This window comes from Zingiber officinale, chromosome 11B, assembly GCF_018446385.1.
Source record: "Zingiber officinale cultivar Zhangliang chromosome 11B, Zo_v1.1, whole genome shotgun sequence".
Taxonomy (NCBI): Eukaryota; Viridiplantae; Streptophyta; class Magnoliopsida; order Zingiberales; family Zingiberaceae; genus Zingiber; species Zingiber officinale.
The window spans coordinates 81,372,753-81,400,625 of record NC_056007.1 but is presented as its reverse complement, the minus strand read 5'-3'; the positions used below and the strand labels follow the sequence as shown (position 1 = coordinate 81,400,625).

Sequence of the window (27,873 nt, the reverse complement as noted above, 5' to 3'; positions counted from 1 at the left end):
TCTGTTTCAAGCCATAACTTTTAACTCGAGTATTAGAATAAGAAGTATTTTTTTAAAAATCGAAGATCATTCAGATATCTACATTTGTTAGTGGGTGAAATCCATAACAACCCAATTTCAAGCCCAAAAATTATCATTTAAAATCTTTTCGAGTCCATCAAGGAGTTTCAGTCAAAATTTATTGATAAACCTAAAGAGCTCCAATCGAACATATTCTAAGTGCTACATATTTCTAAAGTGTCTCGAAGTATATATGTGTCCATAAATATCATCTTGAAGTTATTAACAACAGTGATTAAAAGATTTTCAAAGTTTATAACTTTAACACAATTAACACATATACATAACTTGTTGTAGGGATGTCAGAACTAGGTATGAACATCACAAATACCTTCATTGCACTATCATTTTCCATTATATGTCAAATTTTCAAAAATCTAAATATCCTAGGTCCATCAATGTGACAAAAGGTTATATGTTGAGCCCAAACACCTCACACGGTCAACCCCATGACTATATGTAGAGAGGAAAATCAGAAAACTGTAGATGGTCCCCATAGGGAAGGGTATATTCTCGATTTTTACAAGGATTCGACCCTTGCTCAATGCCCTAGGTACATCAATGATTATTGGATGCATGAAAAGGAGAGAGAAAATTAAAGTTTAATTTAATTTATAAGGAAAGATAAGATAATAGAGAAAAATTGTTGCATACAAAAAAGAGAAGAAAGAGAAGAAAAATTCAGCTTTGGTAAAAGGATAAAATAGGAAAAAGATGTACTTTTGGGCATTTTCAAAACTCAAGATGCCCTTTGGGAAATTGTAGGAGGAAATTCCTAATTCAATCCTAAATGTTTGGGCAATTACCAGTTCAGTCCTAATTATTTTAACATTCTCGGTTGTATCCCAAATGTTTTTAAAAAATTCCCGGTTCAGTCATTCTGTCTATTTCATTGTTAAAAGTAATAGAACATGCTCACGTGCAACTCACACATAATAAAAAACCAAAATCCCAAATGTGAAAACCTAATTTCTTTCTTCCCATCGCTCTTTCTTTTTTTCCATCGTTCTTTCCCCAAAACATCATTTTTCCCATCGTCTTTCTCCAAATTATGATAATTTATCAATTAATTTATTATGCCAAAGTACATACTGATTAATGTATAATGCATGTTTTTTTGCCAATGATTTCCTATATTTTATATTTAGGGAGAATGGGAGATTTCAGTCAGATTATTGTGAAGTGGCATTACAATGAAAAATTCCAAGCTCGTGGTAAACACAACGAATACATCGGTGGAAGTGTTGAGTATTTCGACTTTGTTGACCTTGATAAGCTAGGCTTGATCGAATTATGGGATTTTGCAGAGTAAGTTGGATCTAAAGAAAAAAAATTCATTGAAATTTTGGCACAACTTTGGAGGAAAAGCTAAAAAAGTTAGACATTTGGAAATTGATGTAGATGTTCTGAATATTAGAAATCATATTCCACAAAACTACAAGGTTGAGATATATTTAGAGCACCTTAAAGCTTCAAGCCATGAACTAAGTGGTCATGAACTTAGTGACGGTGAGTTGTTAGAAGACGAAATCCTCCAAAGCCAGCATACTTGAAAGTCAGCTTCGTTGATGGACCATAATTTAAATTCTAGTAAGAGGAAAAATGTTGTTGATGAGAGGGAAGTTTCAAATGAGTTTGTCCAAGATGATGAGGATGATGTTTGTGAAAGCGAAGATAGACTTAAAAGTGTTCATGATTCTGATGATAAGGAAAGACAAGCATATCTCACATTTGATCCCAACAAAGAATCTGGAATTCCATATTTAAAGATTGGGTTGATCTTCAACTCAAAGGAAGAGGCAAAAATTGCAATCGAAAATTATTGCATCAATGAAGGAAAGGTAGTGAATTTCGTTAAGAATGACAAGATAAGGCTTTGGGCACAATGCAAGTATGATAGTATGATGGATGTAGATGGATGATTCATGTGGCAAAAATGAGTCAGAATAGTTGTTGGTAGGTGAGAACTTATTTTGACGATCATAATAATTGTTCTTGGGATTTAACCAATAAATCTATCGACTTAACCTGGTTAAGAAAGAGTTTGGTTGAAACCTTTGTGACAAATCCTAAATTGGGAACAAAAGAATTTAGAGAGGATATTTACAAAAAATTCAGATGCAATGTGTTAAGAAAGGTGGCTTATTTAGCAAAGAGAAAAGCTCTGAAGTTGCTACAAGGGATGCATGAGGAACAATTTAACAAGATAAGGAATTATTGTACAGAGGTGAAAAGATCAGATGAAGGGGCCACAATAGTTTTGAAGTTGTTAGAGGATGATGAAGGTGCAAGATTCCAGAGGTTATATACATGTGTTTCTCAGCTTGTAAGATAGGATTCAAAGATTCCTGCAGACGTGTCATTGGTGTTGATGGATGTTTTCTGAAAGGAAAATACGATGGATAATTGCTTTCAGCTATGGAATTGGACCCGAATAATAACATATTTCCAGCATGTTATGCATTGGTTGAGCGTGATAACAAAGATAGTTGGATATGATTTTTGCAACTACTGGATGATGATATTGGGCTACTGAATGACATCAATTGGACCTTCATGTCAGATAAGCAGAAGGGACTGCTTCCTGCATTTGAAGATTTGTTTCCATATGTGGAGCATCGATTTTGTGTAGGACACCTTACAGCAATATGAAACACGACGGATTCAAGAGCCTGTCGATTAAGACTGTATTATGGGCCACAACCAATGCAATAAGAATTGAAGAATTTCGTCGGTGAATGCAGGAACTCAAGGCCATTGAACCAGCTGCCTATGAATGGCTGGTGAAAAAACTTGAAAATCACTAGACCAGGTCACACTTTAGCACGCTTCCAAAAACTGTTATCTTGACGAACAATATGTGTGAAAGTTTTAATAGTATGATATTGGATGCTAGGGAAATGTCGATGTAATGTTTGAGTAAATACGAAATATGTTGATGAATAGATTTTGTTGGACCGGGTAGGCTGGCTGGAGAGGATTGAGTTGCCTAAAACAGAAAAACTAAATACCCTCTCATGCTTTCAACTCAGGTTAACAGCAATAGCAAATAAAATTAAACAATAAGAAACTAAAGAAAGAGGCACTAGAATTTACTTGGTTACAATCTAGGTGGTTGTTAATCCAAGTCAATGAAAGCTCTTAAAAAGTTTCCTTCACTGAAGGCGGAGAATTCTCTTACACTCATTAATAGCTCAGACTATTGCTAGGAAATCAATACACAAGTTGCTATCTCTTTCCTAGGTCCAGGAGTCTTTTTATAACCCCTGGAAAAACTTATCCTTAGGCTGAAGGCACCTTGCATAGGGTTGGAAGACGTCTCCAGCGAGGCAAAGGATAAAACTTTATCCTTTCCACCAACGGCCAGATTGTCTGGTCGAAGGCGTCTTCCATGGCTGGTTGAAGGCACCTTCAGCCATTGAAGGTGCCTTCTGCCCAAAGGTTGCGGAGGCGCCTTCAACTCCTGTTGAAGGCGCCTCTAGCAGCTCCATAGCTCCACTCTTCAGCTGCTCTGATCGTCTGGGTGATTTTGGCCAATCGAAATAAGATTTACCCTAACCCAATTTCGGCATTCTCCTCGAGCAGGCTTCCGCTTCGGCTTCTCATCCCTCAAATATCGCACACATCCTTCTCGTCCATCGGTATACTCTTCCGCGGCACCTCGTCCCTCGGACGAACCAAGCCCGTCGGCTCTCTCCCGTGCCGTCCTTCTCGTTAGCTGAATCTTCCGCTCGACTTCCTATGCTCCTAAGCTCCTGCACACTTAGACAGAAGGATCAAACCATAATAGGACATAACTTAACTTGGTTGATCACACCAAAAATAACCTTGGGGTTCCAACAATCTCCCCTTTTTTTGATGTGAGCAACCCAAGTTAAATTAGGATTAACTAACCAAAAAGTAAAAATAATAAAATTATAGTTATGCAATAAAGTGCAAAAAGATTTTCAAATTTAACTTAAAATTAAATTTTTTATTTGAATTACTACCTCCCCTAGACTTAACTTAATCTTCCCTTCTCCCCCTTTGATCACATAAAAAATAGGGTAAAAAAAATCTAAGGGTAATTTAAATAAGAGAGTTTTTATTTTTTTTAAAAAAAAACACAGATTTTCTAATAATTTTAAAAAACTTATCAAGTGTTTTGAAAATTGTAAAAAAAACTTTGAAAAAAAAAATAAGTTTGATATCATTTAGAAAAATTTGCAATGTAAATAATTTAGAAACTTTAAGTTTTGCAAAAGGAATTTCCAAAATAAAATTCTAAGGAAAAAATTTGAGAAATGTTAATAACTATGTAAAGCATTGTCTAATTGTTATTCAATATTTTATCAATTAGTCAATTAAATATTTTATTTCGTTAATTGGTTCCAGGCTGTGGCGAGGCACTAGACCTTCTTGGTTATTGGATCATCAACCACTTCTAGATAAAACCTCATAATGAAATCAAATATTTAATGTACTCTCTAAAATCCCTAAGTCTAATTAAACTTTTAATTTAGACAAGTTTTTGGAACCCAATATAGGTTCCTTCCAACTAGGTTAATTAGAAATTTCTTTGATATATATTTCTAAGAAATTTTTATAACTCGTCCTTGTGGTAATAAAAATATCAATTTAGACCATTAAATTTTCTACTACTTGTATTATATGAGCATGCATGATTTTTCAAGTTTTTTTATTTCTTTTTATAAAATATCATTTTCTTATTTTATTTTGTCAAATTTTTCTAATGGACAAGTTTTGGCTAGAATTAATTTCAACTCTTTATTTTCTTTTTCAAGTTTGCAACAGTCTTTAGTTAATAATTTAACACGTTTAAACAACTTATCAGGTGGAAGAGATCATACCTGACTTACCTTTTCGATCTCGTTGTCCGTACCTCCCCCTGAGCTGCTGCTTTCTTCTGTTGACGCTCCCCCTTCATTGATGTTCTTGATACTCATTTCGGACGAGCTTTCTTCATGTTCATCTTCTTGATGACTTGCTATCAACGCAAGTCCGTAAAAGGCTTCGACATTTAATTCGGACGACGTTTCATCTCACGTCGCCTTTAAGGTCTTGTATTTGTTCTTTTGTACGGGCTTCTTATTCTTGCCTTTGTCCTTCTCATTGATCTTTAACTTAGGGTAGTTGTCTTTAACGTGCTCTTCTTCATTACAGTGGTAGCATCTGATTGTTCTTCTCTTTTTACCCTGCGGATGGTTAGATTTTCTAGATTTAAGTAACTTTTTAAAACGTCTTACCATCATTACCGTTTCCTCGTCATCGAGAGAGGACTCTGAATCTTGTTCATCCATCTTTGCCTTAAGGGTAATGTCGTGCTTCGGCTCCTTCTTTGTATCTGCACATCTTGATTTATAGAATTCAAAAGTTAAAAATAACTCTTCTAAGATAATAGATTCTAAATCCTTAGAGATATAGTAGGCATCTACTAATAATGCCCATTTCGTATTTCTAGGGAATGCATTAAGAGTGTACCTTAGCGAATCTCGATTACTTACCTTTTCTCTGAGATTCGAAAGTTCGGTGATGAGCTCCTTAATCCTCGAGTGAAGGTGTGCAATGATCTCATCTTCTTCAAATCGAAGGTTGGTAGCTGGTTGTGAAGTAGGTCCCATCTCGCAAGTTTCACCTCCGAGATTGCTTCGTGTAGTTCCAGGAATTTCTCCCAGAGTTCTTTTACGGACTTGTAGGCTCCAATCTGGTTGACTTCTTGTGATGGCAACACGCTCAGCAGATGAAACTCTGCTTTGCCGTTTGCCACGAAGTCGGTTGCTCCTTCTTCGTCCATTGAAACTTTTCCTTGCCCTTGTGTGCTTCAAAACCAAATTTCATTATTAATAATAAATCAAAGTCTGTTTTGAAAAATACGTCCATTCTCTTTTTCCAGCTCGTGAACTCCCCCTTGAACTTTGGTGAGTAGATGCTTGGTCTGACGACTATCTCGTGTCCTTCGTTCGACGGTTAGTCCTCCTGAAGCAAACCTCGCTCTGATACCACTTGTTGGACCAGGTAGGATGGCTGGAGAGGGTTGAGTTGTTTGAAACAGAAAAACTAAACACCTTCTCGATCTTTCAACTCAGGTTACCAGTAATAACAAATAAAATTAAACAATAAGAAACTAAAGAAAGAGGCATCAGAATTTACTTGGTTACAACCTAGGTGGTTGTTAATCGAAGTCAAATGAAAGCTCTTAAAAAGTTTCCTTCACTGAAGGCAAAGAAGCCTCTTACACTCATTAATAGCTCAGACTATTGTTAGAAAATCAATACACAAGTTTTTATCTCTTTCCTAAGTCCAGGGGTATTTTTATAGCCCCTGGAAAAACTTATCCTCAGGCTGAAGGTGCCTTCCATAGGGTTGGAAGGTGCCTCCAACGAGGCAAAGGATAAAACTTTATCCTTTCCGCCAATGACCAAATTGCCTTGTCGAATGTGCCTTCTATGGCTGGTTGAAGGCGCATTCAGCCATTGAAGGTGCCTTTTGCCTGAAGGTCGCGGAGGCACCTTCAACTCTTGTTGAAGGCACCTCTAGCAGCTTCATAGCTCCACTCTAGCTCTTCAGCTGCTCCGATCGCCTAGGTGATTTCGAGCAATCGAAACAAAGCTTACTCGAATCCAATTTCGGCCTTCTTCTCGAACAAGCTTCCGCTTTGGCTTCTCGTCACTCGAACGTCGTGCATGTCCTTCACATCCACCGATATACTCTTCCACGGTACCTCGTTCCTCGGATGCACCGAGCCCGTCGGCTCTCTCCCGTACTATCCTCACTAGCCGCGTCTTCCACTCGACTTTCTGTGCTCCTAAACTCCTACACACTTAGATACAAGGATCAAATCATCACAAGACCTAACCTAACTTGGTTGATCATATCAAAAGTAACATTAGAGTTCCAACATATTTATAATGAATAGGGTGAAGACAAAAAAAAAATAGAACAACGGAATTTGTCCAAAGATAAGAGATGTGTTGGCACAGAATTAGAAATTAGCTGTTGGATACTCCCCCATGATGTCAGATGAAATGCACTTCTAAATAATGAATATGTCTTAGCCACATTTTATTGACCTATCAAGTTGGAGTTGTTATTGTAGAAATGGGGTTTGACTGGCATTCCATGCAAACATGTTGTATGTGCGATTTGGTGCAAAAAAAGAAGATCCAGAGACATACATCCATCACTTGTCTCTATCCTGTTGGAACCCCAAGGTTGTTTTGGTGTGATCAACAAGTTAAGGTAGGTCCTGTTTGTTTTAACCTTGTGTCTAAGTGTGCAGGAGCTTAGGAACACAGGTAGTCGAGCGGAAGACGCAGCTAGCGAGAAGGAAGGTAGTCCGAGGGATGAGGTGCTGCGGAAGAGTACACCGACGGACGAGAAGGAAGCGTGCGGTGGTTCCGAGGGACGAAAGCTGGAGCGGAAGATTGCTCGGGGAGCAACAGACGCAGCTAGCGAGAAGGACGACACGCGGTGCGTCCGAGGGACGAAGACTGCGGATGAGTACGCCGGCGGACGAGAAGGAAACACGCAGCGATTCCGAGGGACGAGAAGCCGGAGGGAAGCTCGCTCGAGAAGACCGGAAGTTGGGTTCGGGTGAGCCCTTTTCCGGATGGCAGAGATCACCCAAGCGAGCGGATCCGAAGGAGAAGAACCGGACCGAGGAGGGACTGAACCAGAGAAGAGGTCCCGGACAAAAAAGTCAACGCTATTGACTTTGGGCTCCGGGGCGCCCGGAGCCATCCGGGGCGCCCGGAACCCTTCCGGGCGCCCGGAACCCTTCCAGGCGCCCCAACCAAGGCTATAAATATAGCCTTGGTCCAGTAGCTTTTTCATCAACTCAGTAATTAGCATTCCAAACACTTGTGCGCTCACTGTTCTAGTTTAGCTTCTGTTTTTGTGCTTTCACCGGTGTAAGAGGCTTCTCCGCCCGAAGGAGTTTTTAGTGCGATTACTTTCCTTGGATTAACAACCTCCCCGGTTGTAACCAAGTCAAACACGATGCCTCGTTTCTTTCTTGTATTTCTGCTTAGCTAATTTTATACAAGTGTTAGTTTAAGAGTTCGAGAAGGGTTGCTTTTGTTTTTGATTTTACAAGGCTATTCAACCCCCCCTTCTAGCCGCCCCAACAGTCCTACAAGTGGTATCAGAGCCAAGGCGCTTCAGGAGGACTAACCGCCGAACGAAGCAACGAGATGGCCGGACCAAGCATTCACCCGCCGAAATTCGAAGGGGATTTTGCCACTTGGAAAAAACATATGCAGGTATTTCTTACAACAGATATTGAATTATTTTTAACAATGAAACTTGGTTTTCAAGCTCCAGAGGACAAGGAAATAGATAAATGGACAAAAAAGGAGCAGGCCGACTTCGTGGCGAACGGCAAAGCAGAGTACCATCTGCTGAGCGTTCTTCCGCCTCAAGAAGTCAACAGGATTGGTAAATACAACTCTGCAAAGGAACTTTGGGAGAAATTCCTCGAGCTGCACGAAGGAACGTCCGAAGCAAAGCTCGCCAGAAGAGATCTGCTTCGCAATCAGCTCACCAGCCTGCGACTTGGGGAAGACGAGTCAGTCGCGCATCTGCACTCGAGAATAAAAGAAATTATCATCGGACTTTCGAATCTCGGAGAAAAGGTAAGTAACCGAGATTCGCTCAGGTACGCTCTAAATTCCTTTCCTAGAAATACCAAATGGGCATCATTAGTAGATGCATTTTATATTTCTAAAGATTTAGAAAAGATTTCATTAGAAGAATTCTTTTCAACATTTGAAGTGCATGAGTCAAGATGTGCAGGAATGAAGGAGCCTAAAAACAACGTCGCCCTCAAAGCCTCGAGAGACGAACCAGAATCGGAATCCTCTCTCGACGACGAGGAAATGGTAATGATGGTAAGAAGATTCAAGAAACTTTGTAAATCCAGATCTACTAACCATCCGCAGGGAAAGAAGAGAAGAACGATCCGCTGCTACCACTGCGATGAAGAAGGGCACGTCAAGGACAACTGCCCCAAGCTGAAGAACAAGGACAAGGAGAAGGGTAAGAAGCCTATCCAAAAGTGAAAGGCCCTAAAGGCGACGTGGGACGATCATCGTCCGAATCGGAAGTCGAAGCTTTCTCCGGACTCGCACTGATGGCGAGTCATCAAGATGACGACTGCGATTCAAGCTCTTCCGAAATGAGCATCGAGAGCATCGATGAAGGGGGAGACACGTCAGAAGAAAGCAGCAGCTCAGGGGGAGAAACGGACAACGAGATCGAAAAGGTAAGTCAGGTACGATCTCTTACTCCCGATAAAATGTTTAAGTTCGTTAAACTTTTAACAAAAGATTGCTGCAAATTAGAAAGTGAAAATAAAAATTTAAAAGTAATTCTAGCTAAGTCTTGTCCCTTAGAAGAATTAGATAAATTAAAACTAGCAAATGAAAAATTGAAACTTGAAAATAATGATTTGAAAATGCAAGTAGATAACTTGAGAAACCATGCATGTTCATCTAAAACTAATGTTAGAAGATTTAATAATTTAAATTGGTACTTTAAATATCACCCTGGACAAATTAGAAACATTTCAAGAAAATATGTTCCTAAAAACTTTTTAGTTAATCCAGTTAGTTAATCCAGTAGGCTGGAACCTATATTGGGTTCCGAAGTCATGCTTAAATTAATTTTAAAATTAAAATTAGCGCTTTAAGTGAGAAAATTAAACAAAGAATTTCTTTATGAGGCTTTGTCTAAGGAAGTGGTTGTTGCTCCAATAACCAAGAAGGCCTAGTGCCTCGCCACGACCTGGAAGCCAAAATATTGAAATAAATGTTTAATTAACTTACTAATAAAGCATTAATAAAAGAATTAATTAGTGCTTGAAAAAGGTTATTCAAAACATTTTATTTCAAATTAGAAATTTACTTACTTAGAAATTTTTGTGCCTAAGTCAATATTTTAAAAAAAAATACTTAAAAATGTAAGTTAGGATTTTTTTAAATTAAAATTTTTTAGGATTTTTTTTACTTAGAAATATTCTCAAAAAATCATTTTTTTTCTAAGTTAAGAACTTTTTTTAAACTAGAAATCTCAGCTTAAATTACTTAGAAAAATTTTCTAAATCTCTTAAAAATTTAGAATTACTTTTCTAAGTCCTTAACCCTTAGATTGTTTTTCTTGGAACTCCATTTTTTTTGTGATCAAAGGGGGAGAAGGGAAAGTATAAGTCTAGGGGGAGGTAGGTAGATAGATTTAATTTTGTCTATCTTTTTGCACTTAAATTGCAATTTAAGTTAATTTACTTGATTCAATTTTATGTCTATTTTAACCCTAGCTTAACTTGGGTTGATCACACCAAAAAGGGGGAGATTGTTGGAACCCCAAGGTTGTTTTGGTGTGATCAACAAGTTAAGGTAGGTCCTATTTGTTTTAACCTTGTGTCTAAGTGTACAGGAGCTTAGGAACACAGGTAGTCGAGCGGAAGACGCAGCTAGCGAGAAGGACGGCAGTCCGAGGGATGAGGTGCTGCTGAAGAGTACACCGGCGGACGAGAAGGAAGCGTGCGGTGGTTCCGAGGGACGAAAGCTGGAACGGAAGATTGCTCGGGGAGCAAGAGACGCAGCTAGCGAGAAGGACGGCACGCGGTGCGTCCGAGGGACGAAGACTGCTGATGAGTACGTCGGCGGACGAGAAGGAAACACGCAGCGATTCCGAGGGACGAGAAGCCGGAGGGAAGCTCGCTCGAGAAGACCGGAAGTTGGGTTCGGGTGAGCCCTTTTCCGGATGGCAGAGATCACCCAAGCGAGCGGATCCGAAGGAGAAGAACCGGACTGAGGAGGGACTGAACCAGAGAAGAGGTCCCGGACAAAAAAGTCAACGCTGTTGACTTTGGGCTCCGGGGCGCCCGGAACCCTTCCGGGCGCCCGGACCCTGATTTTGACCAGAATCTCGATTTACGCGATCTGAACGTTGGGGGGATAAAAGTTTTATCCCCCCAGGGCGCCCGGAACCCTTCCAGGCGCCCCGACCAAGGCTATAAATATAGCCTTGGTCCAGAAGCTTTTTCATCAACTCAGTAATTAGCATTCCAAACACTTGTGCGCTCACTGTTCTAGTTTAGCTTCTATTTTTGTGCTTTCACCGGTGTAAGAGGCTTCTCCGCCCGAAGGAGTTTTTAGTGCGATTACTTTCCTTGGATTAACAACCTCCCCGGTTGTAACCAAATCAAACACGGTGCCTCGTTTCTTTCTTGTATTTCTGCTTAGCTAATTTTATACAAGTGTTAGTTTAAGAGTTCGAGAAGGGTTGCTTTTGTTTTTGATTTTACAGGACTATTTAACCGCCCCTTCTAGCCGGCCCAACGGTCCTACATATCCATCATTATTACATGACCAATACGTACAACAGATGTTATGCAATGTCAATAATGCCCGTAAATGGACAATATCTCTTGCCAAAATGTGATTTGCCACCACCATTACCTCCAATTTACGTTGACAAAATTGGGAGACCAGCAAAGTTACAAATAAGGGAACCAGATGAACCTCCTCATGCATCTAAGAACAAAATAGGTCAGAAGAAAGTGACTAAGTTGAGAGGTGCTAAAAGAGACAACCACTACAGGAAATGTTGTGGATCAGGACACAACCAAAGGTCATGCAAGGAGAATATAGAGGTATCATATATTCAAACCACAACAAAAGATCCAGTAAATTTAATATATTCAAACCAAGTCCTTATATTTTTCTCTTTTACTAATTTTTATTTAAGTAATCTTTTTTTTACCATTTTTTCTCTATAAATGTTTATTCAAAGGTTACAAGATCAAGTCCTATGAAAAAAAAAGACAACCATGGCTAATACAATGACTCCAAACACGGGGGGGGGGGGGGGGTAAATACCGATAAATTCAAAACAAGGACATTTCATTGATTAATTTTTCATAGTATTCATAATTAATAATGAAGAAGACCAAGTCAAAGTGTTGGGAGTTCAAGCACAATATCATCCGTAAAAGCAAGATGCTTTAACGTGTTATTTCTATTGTTAGTTCTTGTATTTTCCCGTTCTTGTATATATGATCAAAGATAATGTTGATGTTATAATTTGTATATATTTAACATTACAGGTGAACCAGTCAGTTGATATTTGATTCAACAAATTCCTAATGTTGCGGTTCTTGTTTATATTAGTATTATTATCTACAAGTAAAACATAAAAAATTATCTTAAAATGTGCATTTTAAAAGAAATAATCAAACTCGTGAGATTGGAAATGACTGCTTTGTTTCCTTTTCCGAATAGAATTATATCCAATCAAATGTCATTTTCTGGCTTGAGCTCCAAAACAAACACTATTTATGTTTGTTTTGATGTTGTATAATGCATTACCATCATCACTCAAAGAGAAACAAAGTGGGAACAACTCTTGAAGCTAGGAATTTGTATAATGCTTTGTTGAATCCTTTTCGGGTGTCCGGACTAGTTCCGGGTGCCCGGATCCCTTCCGGATGTCCGGATCATTATTTTCCAGAACATCAATTTCATGCAAGAAAATATTAGTATGAGGTAAATACAAATTATACTACCCTACAAAATAAAATGTTAGCACAATTATAGTAAAAAGGATAGTAATTAGATTCTATCTTACCGAGACCAGAATCTAGTCACGATCTCAACTTAGATTCCTGAAATGGTTTTAAGTTGGATCGATGCATACTGTTCCCTCGAACGGGGAACGTGTCCTCACCAAGTCACTCCCCTCCATTGACTTACCTTAATTTATCTGTCAGACATCCAGTCAGCCTATCGACCTGTCTAGACTTCCCTACAATACTGAGTTAGCACAAAATGGTAAGGTAAAACAGAATTCAAGTATAACCTAGGGTTATCCCCCCTAGAGTTGTCTAGCTTCACTCACTAGGACTTCCATTGCCTGACTTCACTCACCAGGACTTCCTCCACCTAGCTTCACTCGCTAAGGCCTGGGTTCACTCACCAGGACTTCCACTATCTAGCTTCACTCACTAGGGCCCGACTTCACTCACCCAGGACTTCCACTACCTAGCTTCACTCACTAGGGCATGGTTTCACCCACCAGGACTTCTCACCTGTCTATCCTTTAGATAGGACTTACCTTTGCTAGTCATCTAGTCCTGACTGGACTTCTCTCTTCCAAGCACCAAGTCCTGTTTGTATTAACCCTTGGTCAAATTGACCAGACTTAGGTATATTGTCAAATATCATAACCCTAGAGATTGACTTCACCAAAAGTTTATGTTCGTTCAATATATACAAGATTAATTAAACAAACAAGCTTAAACAGTTCATTAAACTAAACAAACAAGCTTGAACACATATGTGTTCAACTCGTTAATGTTCATGAACAACGTTCGTGAACAATATTCACAAACAACGTTCGTGAATAATATTCACAAACCATATTCATAATAAAACTCTTTTCAATATGTTAAATAAATAATAAAATAAATTTAAATAAATAAATAAATTTAAATTATCAAGCTCAATAACCAATCAAACAATTAAAAATTTCAAATAATCAAACTAGTTTGAATTGAGAGCTTGATAATATCTAAACAAACCAAGCTCAAGTCAAGCTTGAATTGAGAACTCGATAACATCTAAACAAACCAAGCTCAAGCCAAGCTTTAAACACGCTCAAGTTCATAAAAAATAAACCAATCCAAGCTTGAATAATCATTTCAAAAACTTGGTTCATTTTAAGCTCGACTCGGTTACCTTATCAAAAAGCTTGAACACCCTAAACTCGACTCGATTTGACTCGTTTACAGCCCTATCCGAGGGCTGCTGTTCACTTGAGGGGAGGCGGCGGCGCTCACATGCGTGAGGTGACGGGGGCGGCTGTTGGAGGCGACGGGGGTGACTGTGGAGCCACGAGCCGCTGAAAACGGCCTGGTCAAGAGAGAGAGCAGAGGAGAAGAGGGAGAGAGGCGGCGTCGTAATCAGTCTGGGGCGGCAACGTGCGTGAACGTGAGAGAGAAGGCGACCGCTCACGGGAGAGGAAGTGGCGACCAAGGGGGTTGGTGGCGTTGACATGGAAAGAGCAGGCGGTGCTGGCCCATTTTGAGACAACAAAGAATCCCTCCTCTTACAATCCTAAATAGTAAAATGACTTAAATGCCGCTCTTGCCCACATCTTTTCATCTCCCTATCATTGTATCAACATGCATCTTGTCAACAGTCATAAACACTCGGACAAAGTCCAACAAAAATAACGTATGTTTTCTTCTACGTTAGGCCATAAAGTAAAATAATGAAATATTAAATATCTTTCTAAATAAATATTATGGAATGTGAATATGATAGTGTCATCAATTTACTGCTCAAATAATGAGGTCTCACCATTTTTTGGAATCGAAAATTCTAAATTCTACCGGACAAAAAAAGAACTTTTAATTAAAATTATTGCTCAAACAATGAATGAATTTCAATAAAATTGAAATTAAAGAAAAACCCTTACTTATACACTTAAATATTGTCAAAGAATACTTATAGAAATGTAAAATCGAACTACTAAAATTCTTGGAGAATTCAAAATCAGCACAAGGGAAGACTAAGAATGAAGTTTACTTTCCGCTCAAATACAATGCAATCTTGCAATGGTTCATGGTAAAATGAATCAAATCGACACCAAGCACATAAAATTCAAGAAAGGAAGCTGGAGATATGTACTCGTTAGAAGAACACCATTGATTTCATTCTGAGCGGCAAGAATTTCCATTATGCCAGCTTTAGGTTGACAGGAGAAAGAATAAGTGATAAAAGCATAGAGAAAGAAAGAATGATGTATGCGTTTTGGGAAAGAATGATGGGAAACAAAATGAAAAAAACGATGGGAAGAAAATAATTAGATTTTTACATTTGGGATTTTGGGTCTTTTATTATGTGTGAGTTGCACGTAAGCATGTTCTATTACTTTTAACAATGACATACACGGAAGGATTGAACCAGAAATTTTTAAAAAATATTTGGGATGCAATCGAAAATGTTAAAATAATTAGGACCGAATCAAAAAAGTATCCAAATATTTAGGACTGAACCGAAAATTTTCTCGAAATTGTAGTATTAAATGAATACTTTTTTTTAATATTACATAATTAATATTAAAATTTAGTGAGTTGGCTTTCCCACAATTTGCTATTAAAAAAATTGTCCCTATATATGAGAGTAAAAGGTAGGATATATAAGTTCTCTAAATAAAAAAGTTCAAATATCATTTAGGGGTGTTTGGTTTGATAGAATAAGAATGGAGAATAAGAAAGGAATTAAAAATAGATGTTTGGTTTAGGGATTAGCGGTGGGTCCCACGGATTCATTGCCCTAAACATAGAAATGAATCATTACCTAAAAAAAAAAGAGGAATAGAAAAAAAAATACTATTCGGTTTCAAATAATACCCATATTCATTCTCCATTTCTATCAATCTCATTCTCATTTTCATTCACTTCTACAAACCAAGCACCCTCTTAGATGCATTACGCTTAAAAAGTTTAAAAACTTTAGATGTTGCCTCCTCGGTTAAAATTTATTTATACTTCTTAATTTATTCTGATGATCGATAAAAAATTTTAATAGAATTAATTCAGTTATTTTTAGGATTAATCAAATTGTATGATTTGAATACCCGATTAAAAAAAATTAAAACATCAATATGACATCAACATGCCAACTTAGTAAATGGAATATATTATAAACATCAATACTTCAATAAAGGAAAGAGTAACATCAACATGACAACTTAGTAACTTGAATAGGTGAGAAACATCAATACTTCAATAAAAGAAAGAGTAATATCAATATGACATCAACATGACAACTTAGTAAATTGAAGATCAACATGACAACTTAGTAAATTGAATAGGCAAGCAATATAAATAGTCATACTTCAATAAAGGAAAGAATATCATTATTTTTTTATATAAGGTATTCATTATGGTAAAAGATGAATACTTTCACCTCCAGCGTCCTCGTCAATTCATCTCAGGATCAACACGGAAGAGGTAAATCATGGATGACTACTAGTATTTGAAATAATGACTAGCACATAAGGGAGATATTTTCCTCAGCTTTGCCGAGATTCAAATCACAGACTTCATTGTGACAATACCTCATGCGCTAATCACTAGACTCATCCAAAAAAACTTTATATAAGGTATTCAAGACTTATCGATAGATGACCTCGTCTTAGATTTTATCCATCAAATTATTTGAGAAATGCATCATCTCTTATCACCACTAAATTCAGGTAAAAGTTTTATCATTTTTTTTAATGCTCATCTTTAATCCTATAAAAATATTTTATTGATTATAGATAAATTAATTAAAAATATGTAAGAAAATATATATAGACTGCCAATATTGTTAGGCAGGCTTCTTACTAGTGTTTGCTTAATTTAAATTAAACTACCGTCTAAAATTTAGATTTTTATTTTTTTTAAAAGGATATTTATTTGAGCTTTATTCGGGAAAAATTGGTCTGTCCGGGCTATTGCGTGCAATCAGATGAGAAGTGTGATGTGTCGTGATGACGAAGGCGGTCCGATGAAAGAGACTCTCTATGGACGTGTCATGTGTTATTATATTACCACATCAAACAAATTGAATATCGAGCAATGGTCAAGGGATTGGGCCCTCTGCTTTTCAGTTTGCCCTCTGCTTTACGACATCCTCCGGCGATGTACAATAGTTGTTCCCTCTTTCCTGATGCACTTTTTTAAAAAAAATTAAGTACTCGACTCCTAAAGTCTCCATTCTTGGAGTTATTCGATATACGGACACTTTCACACCGTCAAAAAAACTCACAGAAAAAGCCCTGAAAACAGCATGTCCTACTTTATGGATCTGAGTCGCACAAGCGATGGATTCAAGTTCCCTGGCCCTGGTTCGGGATGGGTGACCATAGTTGCAAAAGATAAAATTGTTAACCCCTAATGTTTCTATCGTATTAGATTGGTCATCATGAGGAAGATAAATTATGATAATCGAGAGGATAAGTGATGGATGGAGTGAGGTAAGGATGGGTGACAATAGTTGCAAAGGTGGAATTATCATCTTAGGGCCCCTTGGGTCCGGCCCCACAAATAAGGATGGGTGACAATAGTGAATTAGGTGATGATAGTTGATTACTATGACGGCAGCACGTCATCAATCAACGACAATGGTAGTTCATGAGTTATATATCAGGTGTTCATAAACAAGTTTAATATTCGATTTAATAAGAACTTATTTATGTTCTTTCAATATGCATAAAATTAATTCAATAAATAAATTTGAACAGTTCGTTAAATTAAATAAACAAATTTGAACACACATGTGTTCAACTACAAATAAGTTTGAATACATATATGTTCAACTCGTTTACATTCGTGAATAACGTTCGTAAATAATGTTCATGAACAATATTCATAAACTACATTAGTTAATAAAACTCTTTTTAATATATTAAATAAATAATAAAAATAAAATAAATTTAAATTATCACTCAATAACCAATGAACCAACTAAAAATTTTAAACAATAAAAAAAACTTGAATTGAAAGTTCGATAACATCTAAACGAATCAAATTCGAACCGAACTTAAATTGAAAGTTCAACAACATCTAAACAAATCAAGCTCGAGTCAAGTTTCAAAAAAACTCAAGCTCATAAAAAAAAAATCAAGCCAAGCTTAAATAATCATTTTAAAAATTTAATTTATTTTAAACTCAACTCGATTATTTTATCAAACAAGTTTGAATATCTCCAAATTTAACTCAGCTTGTTTACCACCCTAGTTATATTGGCTTGATCGATGAAGCTTACTGAGTTAACAATCCTTAATTGATATGGAGAAACAAATATAATTTAACTGATCCTAATCGTCCGAATTTAACCTTCATTTAACTTTGAGCAGTGCTATGGCAGCGACTGATATTTAAACCTCCATGTCCCTACTGTCTGGAAAAAAAAAATGGAAGATACGAACCATTTAAGCCAATATATTCATCAGTTCAACTGCTCCTGAAGGATCATACAAGTACATGTATGTACATTCAAATGTGATGTTTCAGTAGCAATTACCTCGTTTGGTGAGAAAAATTAATCAGCTTGCGGAAAAATAATAATAATTCTGTCATTGAGTCAATTAACCGTTAGTATCTTAAGAGCATGGCAGGTACAACCACACAACATCCAGCAAGAACTGAAAGCTCTAAAATAACGAACAAAAAGAAAAAAGGGGAAAAAATACTGGACTCCCTGACAATTGAGATGATTAGGAATGTTCAAGCTTGTAAAAGTGTCCAACCAAAAACATATTCTGAGCTCGTTTTTTCACATGCGTTTTTTATACAACAATGAGAATAAAAACCAAAAGTAATAGGCCTACCAGAGAATGGAAAAACAAATGCATTCCCATCTTCATTGCCGACTTAGAGGTGGTGGTTGCTTCTGGGTTGCCATGTTAAAAGGTCTTGGGCCAGAGGTACCATATCCCATGGCCAAACGATTCGCTGGTAGGGAAGCCTGGTTTGCTCTGAGAGAGGAAGGGGGCACACCAAGTCTAGCCGCAATAATTTGAGAACGCTCAAACATTAGTCTGTGTCTTGCCTTCTCTGTTTGTTCTCTCATCCGCAACACCACACTTTCAATGTCAGAGAAAAGTGACAATTTTGTCTCCAACTTGTGCAGCTGCAGAGGAGAAAATGCTGATAACCGACGGCAATATAGAACTTCAAATTGGCAAATGGAATATTTTTTAACTTTTAAATGATATCCATATTTTGGACATGTTGATCCACAAATTAGTATGAGAGAGACTCAGATAAGATGTATATTTCCTTGAGTACCTGCTTATCAATGATTAATGAGATAAGTCTCCGCACTTCATCTTCTTCCAGCTTGGCAAGAAGCTTAGCCTTAACAGAAGCAGCTGAGAGTGCAGTAAGTGCAGCACGTTTTAATCTATCTAAGTTGTGGCCATCTTCAATTTCAGTTGGGTTGAAATTTTTCTCCACATTGCTTGCCTCGTTCCTTTCGCAATCATCTGCAAAAGACATGGATTATCATTTCCATAATCCTGACAGTCATCATGACCACTATCTATCATCATGCATGCAAGTACAAGGTCAGCTAGTCTGATGTCCATGAATCATGTAAACAATCTGGCTATGCAACAGTGCATCGCAATTTCAAGCAAATAAAAAAGGAGCCTAGGTAAACAATCTGGCTACGTATACTTATTTAAATATATAAGATCGTCCAATCATGTTATCTTATATATTAAAAGAGACCTCTAAAGATTAACCATAATGTTTTCCTTGATCAATCACCCTGTGTTATTTAATCAAGCATATTCTTTTCATCCAGTAATTTGATGATGTCGAAAAAGTTTTATTGCCAATTCTCAAAAGAGAAAAAAAGAAATACACAATGGTGCAGGCCTAACGAACACCATATATTAGAGTGGGCTTCACAGATTTTCCAGCTAGGCATTTTTTCACATTGATCAGGTTACTAAAGGGAACCTAGGAGAGTTGCACACTGGGTGTTTGAGTGACTTGGTAAATTTTTCAGATGACAAAAAGTCCGCTCAGGTGGACTGCATAAAAAGAGTGGAAAACATAGTTCCAATGGTTCATACTAGAAAATCAATATAATCAATCCACATGAGGGTATAAGATTAACAATCCAAAATGTACTAAATTCACCTGCTTTTTCTTTGGTTCCATTAGTTGAAGCCCCTGTTTGCATCTGCTCATGTCCTTCCAATACAATTGAAGTATCTGTATTTTCTGCGCCTTTGGATGAATCTGTTTGCTGAGGTATCATGTCGGTTGAAGCTAAATCATTTGAATTGTCAACACTATTTAGTTTCTCATCCACTAACATAGAATCACTACTCTCCTGACCTTTTGCAATTTGTTCTTTAGAAGCCAAATCTTCAGTTTCTTTGGAAGCACTTGGCATTGAGGTTACAGTCAAAGCAGTATCTGCTACATCATTCACATTAGCAGATAAAGATTTCTCTGTAGGCAAAGACTGGTCAACAGAGTTCTGGACAGGGCTTGGTGCTTTCTTTGAAGGAGAAGCCTCCTGTGCTGCTTTTTCATCAGTGTGTGTTGTTGAGGAATCTTGCAACAAAAGGGATTTCTCATTCTCGATGGAAACTGAAGCTACATCCTCATCTTTGGATTTGTTAGTGGCATCTAAACTTTGCATTTTCCTTTCATCCGTGTTAGACTCCTTGTTGATGGCTTCGGCAACAGAACTGTAATTTTGTTTGATAAGTATCAAGTTTATTTTATCATGTCAAGTTAATCTTTAATCATATTTGATCAGGCTGAATACCTCACAGTGGTAAGTGGGTCCTTGCAGTCTTTTGGTGGATCTTCAAGGATAAAACAATGCCTAGTAGCAAGCTGAACACCAGGCATGTCTTCTGACATGGCTCCAAGAGAACTGCGGCAAGAGGTTAGAACAGCATCAGGTTCAACAATGCTAGATAAGAATGCTGCCTGCAAAGAGAACATTTGATGATCAAAATCTAAAAGAACTTGAAGCAATCATATTACATCCAGCAGGTCAATTTACACATGGACTTACAAGTGCCATCACTGGGTTTCCAGCTTCTGCAAATGAACCCAATCCTTGTTCAGGAAAATATCCTACAGCCTGAAATGCAGCCTTCAGTGCATCAATGGCAAAGTTGGTCTCACCTTCATGGAAATTTTTAGCATTACAAGTATTTCCATCCACCAGAGAATCTGGTTTGGAAGTCATAGGTTCATCTACTGTCTCAAAAGCATCTAGTTTACTGGTTTCAACTCCAACAGTATCTTCACGAGAGGATTCATTTGTTTCTTTCTTGTCTGCTTCCACCACCTCAGAAGTACTTTTGGCTGTTGGTTCTTTATTTTCTGTAATGTGATCGTTGCTATCTAGGTAATTATCATCAGCAACATCATCATTTTCTATGAAAGAATCCTCAATGGGCATTTGAAGAAAATGTAAGATGCATTGGGATTTGGTTTTGGTAGCAACATGTTCCGCAATCTCATTCCAGTTCTCCCCGAAAAGCTCTAAGGCTTCTAATAGAAGTAATGTTTCTTGATCTGTCCAACTTCCACCATTCAACCCAGGAAACTCTGCTGATTCCATCAGAATAAAATCAGCTCGTGCCATGCCAGATCCAAACTTACCATCATTAAAGCAATCAGTGCACAAATCAAAATCTGCCTGTGAAAATACAAACACATTAGGAATGTGACTACAGTAAATGTATTGGAGCAATTCTTTGCAGAATAGAAGACAGGATGAGGCCAAGCAGCAAGAACTCATACTTGTATTCTTCATTAGTAATATATTGCCTTAAAATAACAAACTAGTTTACGAGTAGCAAGTCTATCAAATGCATTTTTTCAACTCTTTGCAGAATAACAGATGGGATGATGCCAAATAGAAAGAACCTATACTTGCATTCTTCATTAATAATGCATTGACTTGAAGAATTAAACAATTTTAAGAGTAGCAAATCCATCACTTATATGTTAAGATTTTTATTGCAAGATGAAGCATTTTTGGGTGGTCAATGGGAAGACCTTTGGAAGGAAGCTAATGCCTCATGCTGAGTAAGATGGGAATTTAATTTTTATTTAAATAACATAATGATTGATTAACCAAAACCTGATACTTTATCTACCCTCCCTAGGTAATATTGTCTAAGAACCTCATGACAGAGTTCTTAATGTTCCAGTGTAACTCAGCAAAATCATTGACAAAAGAAGAGGATTGGAATTATAAAAATCTTGTCACTCAATCACTCACTTTAGATGGGGAAACACTCTTACGAGGTTCCAAAAAAGAGGGAACTCGGAGAGTCAGTATACCACCTTACTTTTGTATGTGAACAGCCCAAACCTTCTAAAGGGCAACCTACCTTATTACACTGTCACAAGAACATATAGCCCATTTCAGTCTTGACACATAAAACCCAAACATAGTCTGCATATAAAAAGTTTCAGTGATACCTAGGACAATGATGGTTCCATGCCAAAGGTAACCCTTTCTACGTGGGCCTAAAGAGTTCAACATGCAGCCAAAAAATCTCTCATTCCAAGTTATAATATTGACCTTATCTACCCTCCATTTCAGATGTGGGATTAGTTGAGGAGTGACACCAACCAACAAAAGCAATCTAGCTATTTGGATGCTAATAATCCTCAAATGGAAATTAGTCAATTACTATACATGAGTTGGTTATTACAAACCAACTGAGTTGCATCTTCCATCAATTGTGGAAGCCAAAAGGAGTAGACAAATAACTAGATGGTGGTCGGCACTGGAGATCTGCACAAGGCATTTATTGCTTAAAATCATTATAAGCAATTGAAGCTTGTATATGTAATGTAAAACAGCAGGCTATTAGTGAAAAGGCATACTGGAGACAATATGTCTTAGGCATGGTCATTCCATAATTACTGCTTTCAATCCTAATGTTTCACTAATACAAAGAATATCCATTAGCAGTTGAAGTCTGCCAGCCAAAAGCTTTACAACCCTCATATTTTTATTCATCTCCTCTAGTAACTTGGAACTTACAGCTTTATCGATGTTCTGGAAAAATTGAACAAAATGCAGATCAGATAATTTAAATGTCTTTTTTTTTATCTTACACTCTAACACATGAAATTGATTAATGCATAATCACAAGAATTTAAAATCTTGAATGTTGATCTAAATTTATCAAGTTACAGAGTTACAGATTTATTCGATGAAGAAAGTTGACATTTAAATGAGCCTATCAGCATCTCAAGTTACTACTTAGCAAATTGATGTCATCCCTGGTGGCAAGAGTACACTCATTTATATGGTCATGCTTTCTCCCTTGCTGCAAGGATGACTTCTATTTGCATTTTAATTTTCTTATATATAGTTTGACGATTGGCCTCTCCACCAGAGAGACACAGAATGTTCTTTTCTAAATGATGACTTCCAAGAGAACGTTAGAAACAGCCACCAACTTTTCTTGTTCCAGGGTGACTGGAAAAGCAAGCAAACTGAAAAGAAGTCTATGATTTCAAACAATCTCCTCAGGCATCGGTTTGGCAATACAGCTCTGCTCATAAAATTTAGCATGAGATTAATATTGTGTAATCACAGCCTTTACATAAAAAACACTTTTTAGTGGACTACATAAATGATATTGACATTGGAATGATATTTGAATATACTGCAAGAATTCAATCTTGCATGCAATGTCTGACTAGGGAAGTTTGGATTACAGATCTAGATAAGTTGTGATGTTCACTCGGTTGAGACCACACAAAACAATGAGGAATTTCCATTTATATCTCCAAAGTATAATCTAGATATATTAGGATACACCAAGCAATCACAATGCCAAGGTGTTACCAGATGCAAGAGAGCTTTTAGCTACTGCAAGAACCAAGAAGTTATAGGAAAATTAATTTACAGGATTTAGACAAAACCAAGCATCTCCTTTGTAGTAAGCCTTGTAAGTCAGTCCGTAAGTGCATGTTTACATGGAAATAAGAGAAAATCAGAAAAGGAAAGAGATGAATTTGTCAATTTCTTGATCAGGTAGAGGAGAGGAAGAAGGGATTTAATTTACTGCAATTTACATTTTATTTCCACTCAAATTGACAAAAGTGAAAGAGATGAATTTTGAGTCTCCAATAGATATAAGTAGTATCACTTTCTTCATTCAGGGTCCATCCAAGTTAAAACAGGGCGATTGAAAATGGACAGAAGTAAAATAGTATGATCTTGTTCTCTTTCCCTCACCTAAGCTACTCCCTTTATCTCCTGCTTCCTCCTCTTCAAGTAAACCTGACACATCTGGGAGACTCATTGAAAACAAAACACATGATGCATGCTAATTGTTGCATCCACAGATTCTCAATATCATTGACGATGGAAATCAAAATGTAATAGTAATCACTAAGCACTACAGTAAAAGCACTCACTAACCTGCGTTTGGCAATGGTAACGCTTTCTAGAGCAATCAGCTGAGCAAGAGTTGCAATGGTAATCAACACCAACTCGCCTAACCAAATCATCACCTAGGCTAGATTCTGGAAGCAAAGATTGTGGCTTAGGTAGCAAGGATTCATATTTAGAAGCAATCTGGGGCAATGACTGAATTGTTTCAAATTGATACAACTTATCAACCAAAGACGATGTTTTATCTTCATCATAGGCATCAGCTATGATAGCTTCAGATTTAGCTGGTGGGAAAGGATGGAAATTTATCAGACCCCAGTGGTCCAAGAACTTGAAGACCTCTTGCCTCGCATCAATATCTCCGACAGAGAGCTCAGAAAAATCTTTGAGTTCAATCAGTATTTCTGGATCAGAATGAAATTTCTTCATGATAGAATTCCTAATCTCCATGTAAACTTCAGGCGTCCTGTTCTCGGACTTGCCATCGAAAAAAGAAGGCAGGGTATGCTTCTCCACAGGATGAACCATCTTCCATGAGAACCATCCTACAAAAAGTAGACAATGCACCTATCAGTCCAGTGCACAATGCGATTTCCAGTCGTGGTAAACGCATTTCATTGGCAGAAACCAGCACTTCACGAGACTTTATAGAATATATACAGCCTCGGAAAGCAGAAATCACAAAAAATCTCGAGGATGCGGTTTGAAAAGCTGAAACATTTTCAAGTAAAATCTTTATAAAACTACAAAAAAAACAAGTAAAAAAATAAAATAGATGAACAAAAAAACAAAGAAATTTAAGAACCAAACATCAATTACGTAGGTTTACCGACAAGAGGTTTGCCAAGCATAAAATCCGCGATTACACTAATGGTCAGAGACCTCACCAGCAGGAGTAGGAACAGCATGAACCTTGGCACCTCTTGATCGAATGGCTTCGAACTCCTTATCCACGAGTTGCTCATGAACTACCTCCTCCTCCGCTTTAATCGAACCAGCAGCAGATAAAGCGCCCTTACCCCCAGCATCCGACGCCAACGAGGACTTCGAGGCAAGCTGTTGAGGCCTATTTCCGGCGGCGGTCGCGTGCTTGAGGGGTGATTGCCGGGCTCTAGTACAAGGGCCGTTATGCACGGGCAAGACGTGATGGAGGAGACTCCTCTCCTTGGCCGGGCGCTTCGTGGGTGCGGAGGAGGAGGAGGCTGAACCCGAGGCTTTTCTCTTGTTTCCGCCAGTCCTCCTCCGTGGAGCTTCGGTTAGGGTTTCCGGAGGGGGTGGCCGAGCAGGCGCCGGCGCAGCCGTTGAGTTGGGTGCAGATGCCTCTGCGCTGCCCAGGGATGCACGGTCGTTGCCGCCTTTCGTCTCCATCGCATCCTCGCCGTCCTTCGATGCTCGATCCAGCCGTGTGAAGTGCGTCCCAAAGTAGAGCAGACACAGACACCATTCCCTTCTCGCCTTTTATTTTCCCAAACTACAAATCTAAATTGTTATATTGTTTGTAACAGTACCAAGTGAATTTTATGCATTATGTTAAATAAATTTATTTTTTTTTACAAAAATGGTAAGAAAAAAAATTAAAATTGCAAACAAATATTAAAAAAAAACTAGATTTATCGGTTTAAATTAAGGATAAATTGCCTAAACTGCATGACACCAAACTAACTAACTTCCTATTAAAAATTTATTCCCACTCCTACAAGTAAATTTTCTTTTACTTTAACTTTATTTATCTAATTATCCTAATTTTTTATAGATATAAAAAGTAGATATAATTTTTTCTAAATTTAATATATTTAAATTAAAATCTAATATATTTTCTATTAAATTAAATACGTCCTTTTTTTCATTCTTAACAAAGTTTAAAAGGAAGTATAATTTATCTTAAATTTAATAATATTTAATTAGAATCGAATATATTTTCTATCTAATTAAGTATTTTTTTTTCCTTTAATCAATCAATTTGAAGCTTATATCATTGGCTTAGGTTGAATCTATTGGACGATTCTAATTAAATGATGTTGAGTTTAGAATAAATTATATATATATTTTTTTTAGTTAAAAAATAAGGTAATTAGATAAATCAAAGTAGGAAGATGAAGCAAAGAAAATTTTATATAGAGAGAATGAGAATAAATTTTTTCTATGCAGGACAAAGGAGGAAGTTAAATTTGATGTTAGAGATCTTAGGACAATTTATAGTTAAATTAACCAATAATAAATTAGGGAAAGCACAAATTAACCATTTCAATTACAATTATATGACAAAGTCACATAATATCTATTATAAAAAACATGTGTCCATCATTAGCTCAATGGGTGGGTGCATGGATAATGATGGTAGAGATAGAGTGTTAAATTTTCGTAGAGGATTTCATCACCCTTCGTTAGACCTCCACCCATACATTTATCGGTTGGATTTTAAGGTCTCTCTATATTTATAGGACCGGCTCTAGTCCTGTTAATGTGATAATTTCATTTTTTTTATTATAAAAAATATGTTTAGGGTACCAAATTATCCTCCAATTATCCATGATTTGATCTTAGTTATAATACATTTATAAAAAAAAAAATCTCCCTTTTACTATCATGTTATAAAAAAACATGATTTAGACAGTATAATCTATGTTTAATATCAATAACATTTCTTATATTACTTATTATCCTATTAGAGTATTCAATTATGTTTAGGAAAATATTTTTGTTTTCGTCTATTAATAAAATAGATAAAAAATATTATCTTAAAGTTGGGGAAAGAACTATACAACCATTTTAAACTCTTGATCCTCCATTATTTTGTTTATAAAAAGTATACAAATTTGTTCCAATTTGAAGTCCAAAATAAATATCTCGATAAAAAAATGCATGCGAAATAGTATGTGAGTAGATACGAAGACAGCATTTACAGAAGATCAATTGCGTCAGTATCACAAGATGATCAGAAGAGAGGATCCATAGTATTTATTATGTTTAGTACAATTCACCAAATGTAAATTATTTTCAGAGTTTAATATCAAATATTGTTGTGCAATAATGAAAGATTAAAGTCCTTGATGAGCAGCATAATTCACATCTGATTTGCATTTAATAAGCTGCAATTCCCAATCATGATGGATGAAGCGCAACCGTCGGTCAGCTGGAGGCCACGGGAGTCACGCGAGGGACGGTGCCGATGTAGGACACGTAATCCTCTTCCTGACTCGGAGTCGGACCGTCGAACCGGAGCTGCCGCACCCGGCGGGTCTCCAGGTCGACCGCCAAAACGCGGCCATCCACCCAAAGCACGACCTCCAGATTCGTGCTCTCGAATCTCAACGGCCGAGGCGTCTCCTTGCACGCGATCGGATCGCCGTTGTCCCACTCCACCGCGTCATCGCCGCCGACGATCGCCAACGGGAAGGAGCCCAGGACGGTCCACTCGTCGGATTCCCGGAGGCAGTATACCAACACCTCCGCCCTCGTCACGCAAGTGCAGCACAGGCCTCCCTCGCCGCCGGCCTCCCCAAGCTGCCAGAGTGCACCGGCCTCCGCGCACCCCGGCGGTGGCCGAATAACCCTCGCCTTCTCGGTCGCTGGGTCGTAGGCGAGAACGGAGGGTGCGGAGGTTCGCCAGTAGGCCACGCCAGCGGCCGAGACGCCGGAGCCAGGGACGATGGAATCCACGGAAGAGGCGACGATGGACGCCTTCCAGACACCGGAGGCGGAAGAGAAGGTCTCGAAGCGGTACCCGTTGTCACCGACGGCGAGGCCGCAGACGACATAAAACTGCGCCGGGTCGTCGGGGCGGACCACGAGGGCGAGGGCAGGGACGGCGTTGAATTGATGGGGCCGCGGGGGGAGGGGGATGCGGCGGCAC

At 37.9% G+C, this 27,873-nt stretch overlaps 1 protein-coding gene across 1 annotated transcript; it reads right to left on the bottom strand.

Moving 5' to 3' along the window:
• Positions 1-18,327: 18,327 nt before the first annotated feature.
• Positions 18,328-25,481, bottom strand: LOC122034207 (SWI/SNF complex subunit SWI3D-like). Its single transcript, XM_042593354.1, has 7 exons — positions 24,908-25,481; positions 24,048-24,565; positions 20,661-21,293; positions 20,406-20,572; positions 19,766-20,325; positions 18,905-19,101; positions 18,328-18,746 (listed from the first exon to the last, which is right to left on the bottom strand). The coding sequence occupies exons 1-7, from the start codon at positions 25,386-25,388 to the stop codon at positions 18,477-18,479; spliced, it is 2,826 nt and encodes a 941-aa protein (XP_042449288.1). The 5' UTR covers positions 25,389-25,481; the 3' UTR covers positions 18,328-18,476.
• Positions 25,482-27,873: the final 2,392 nt, after the last annotated feature.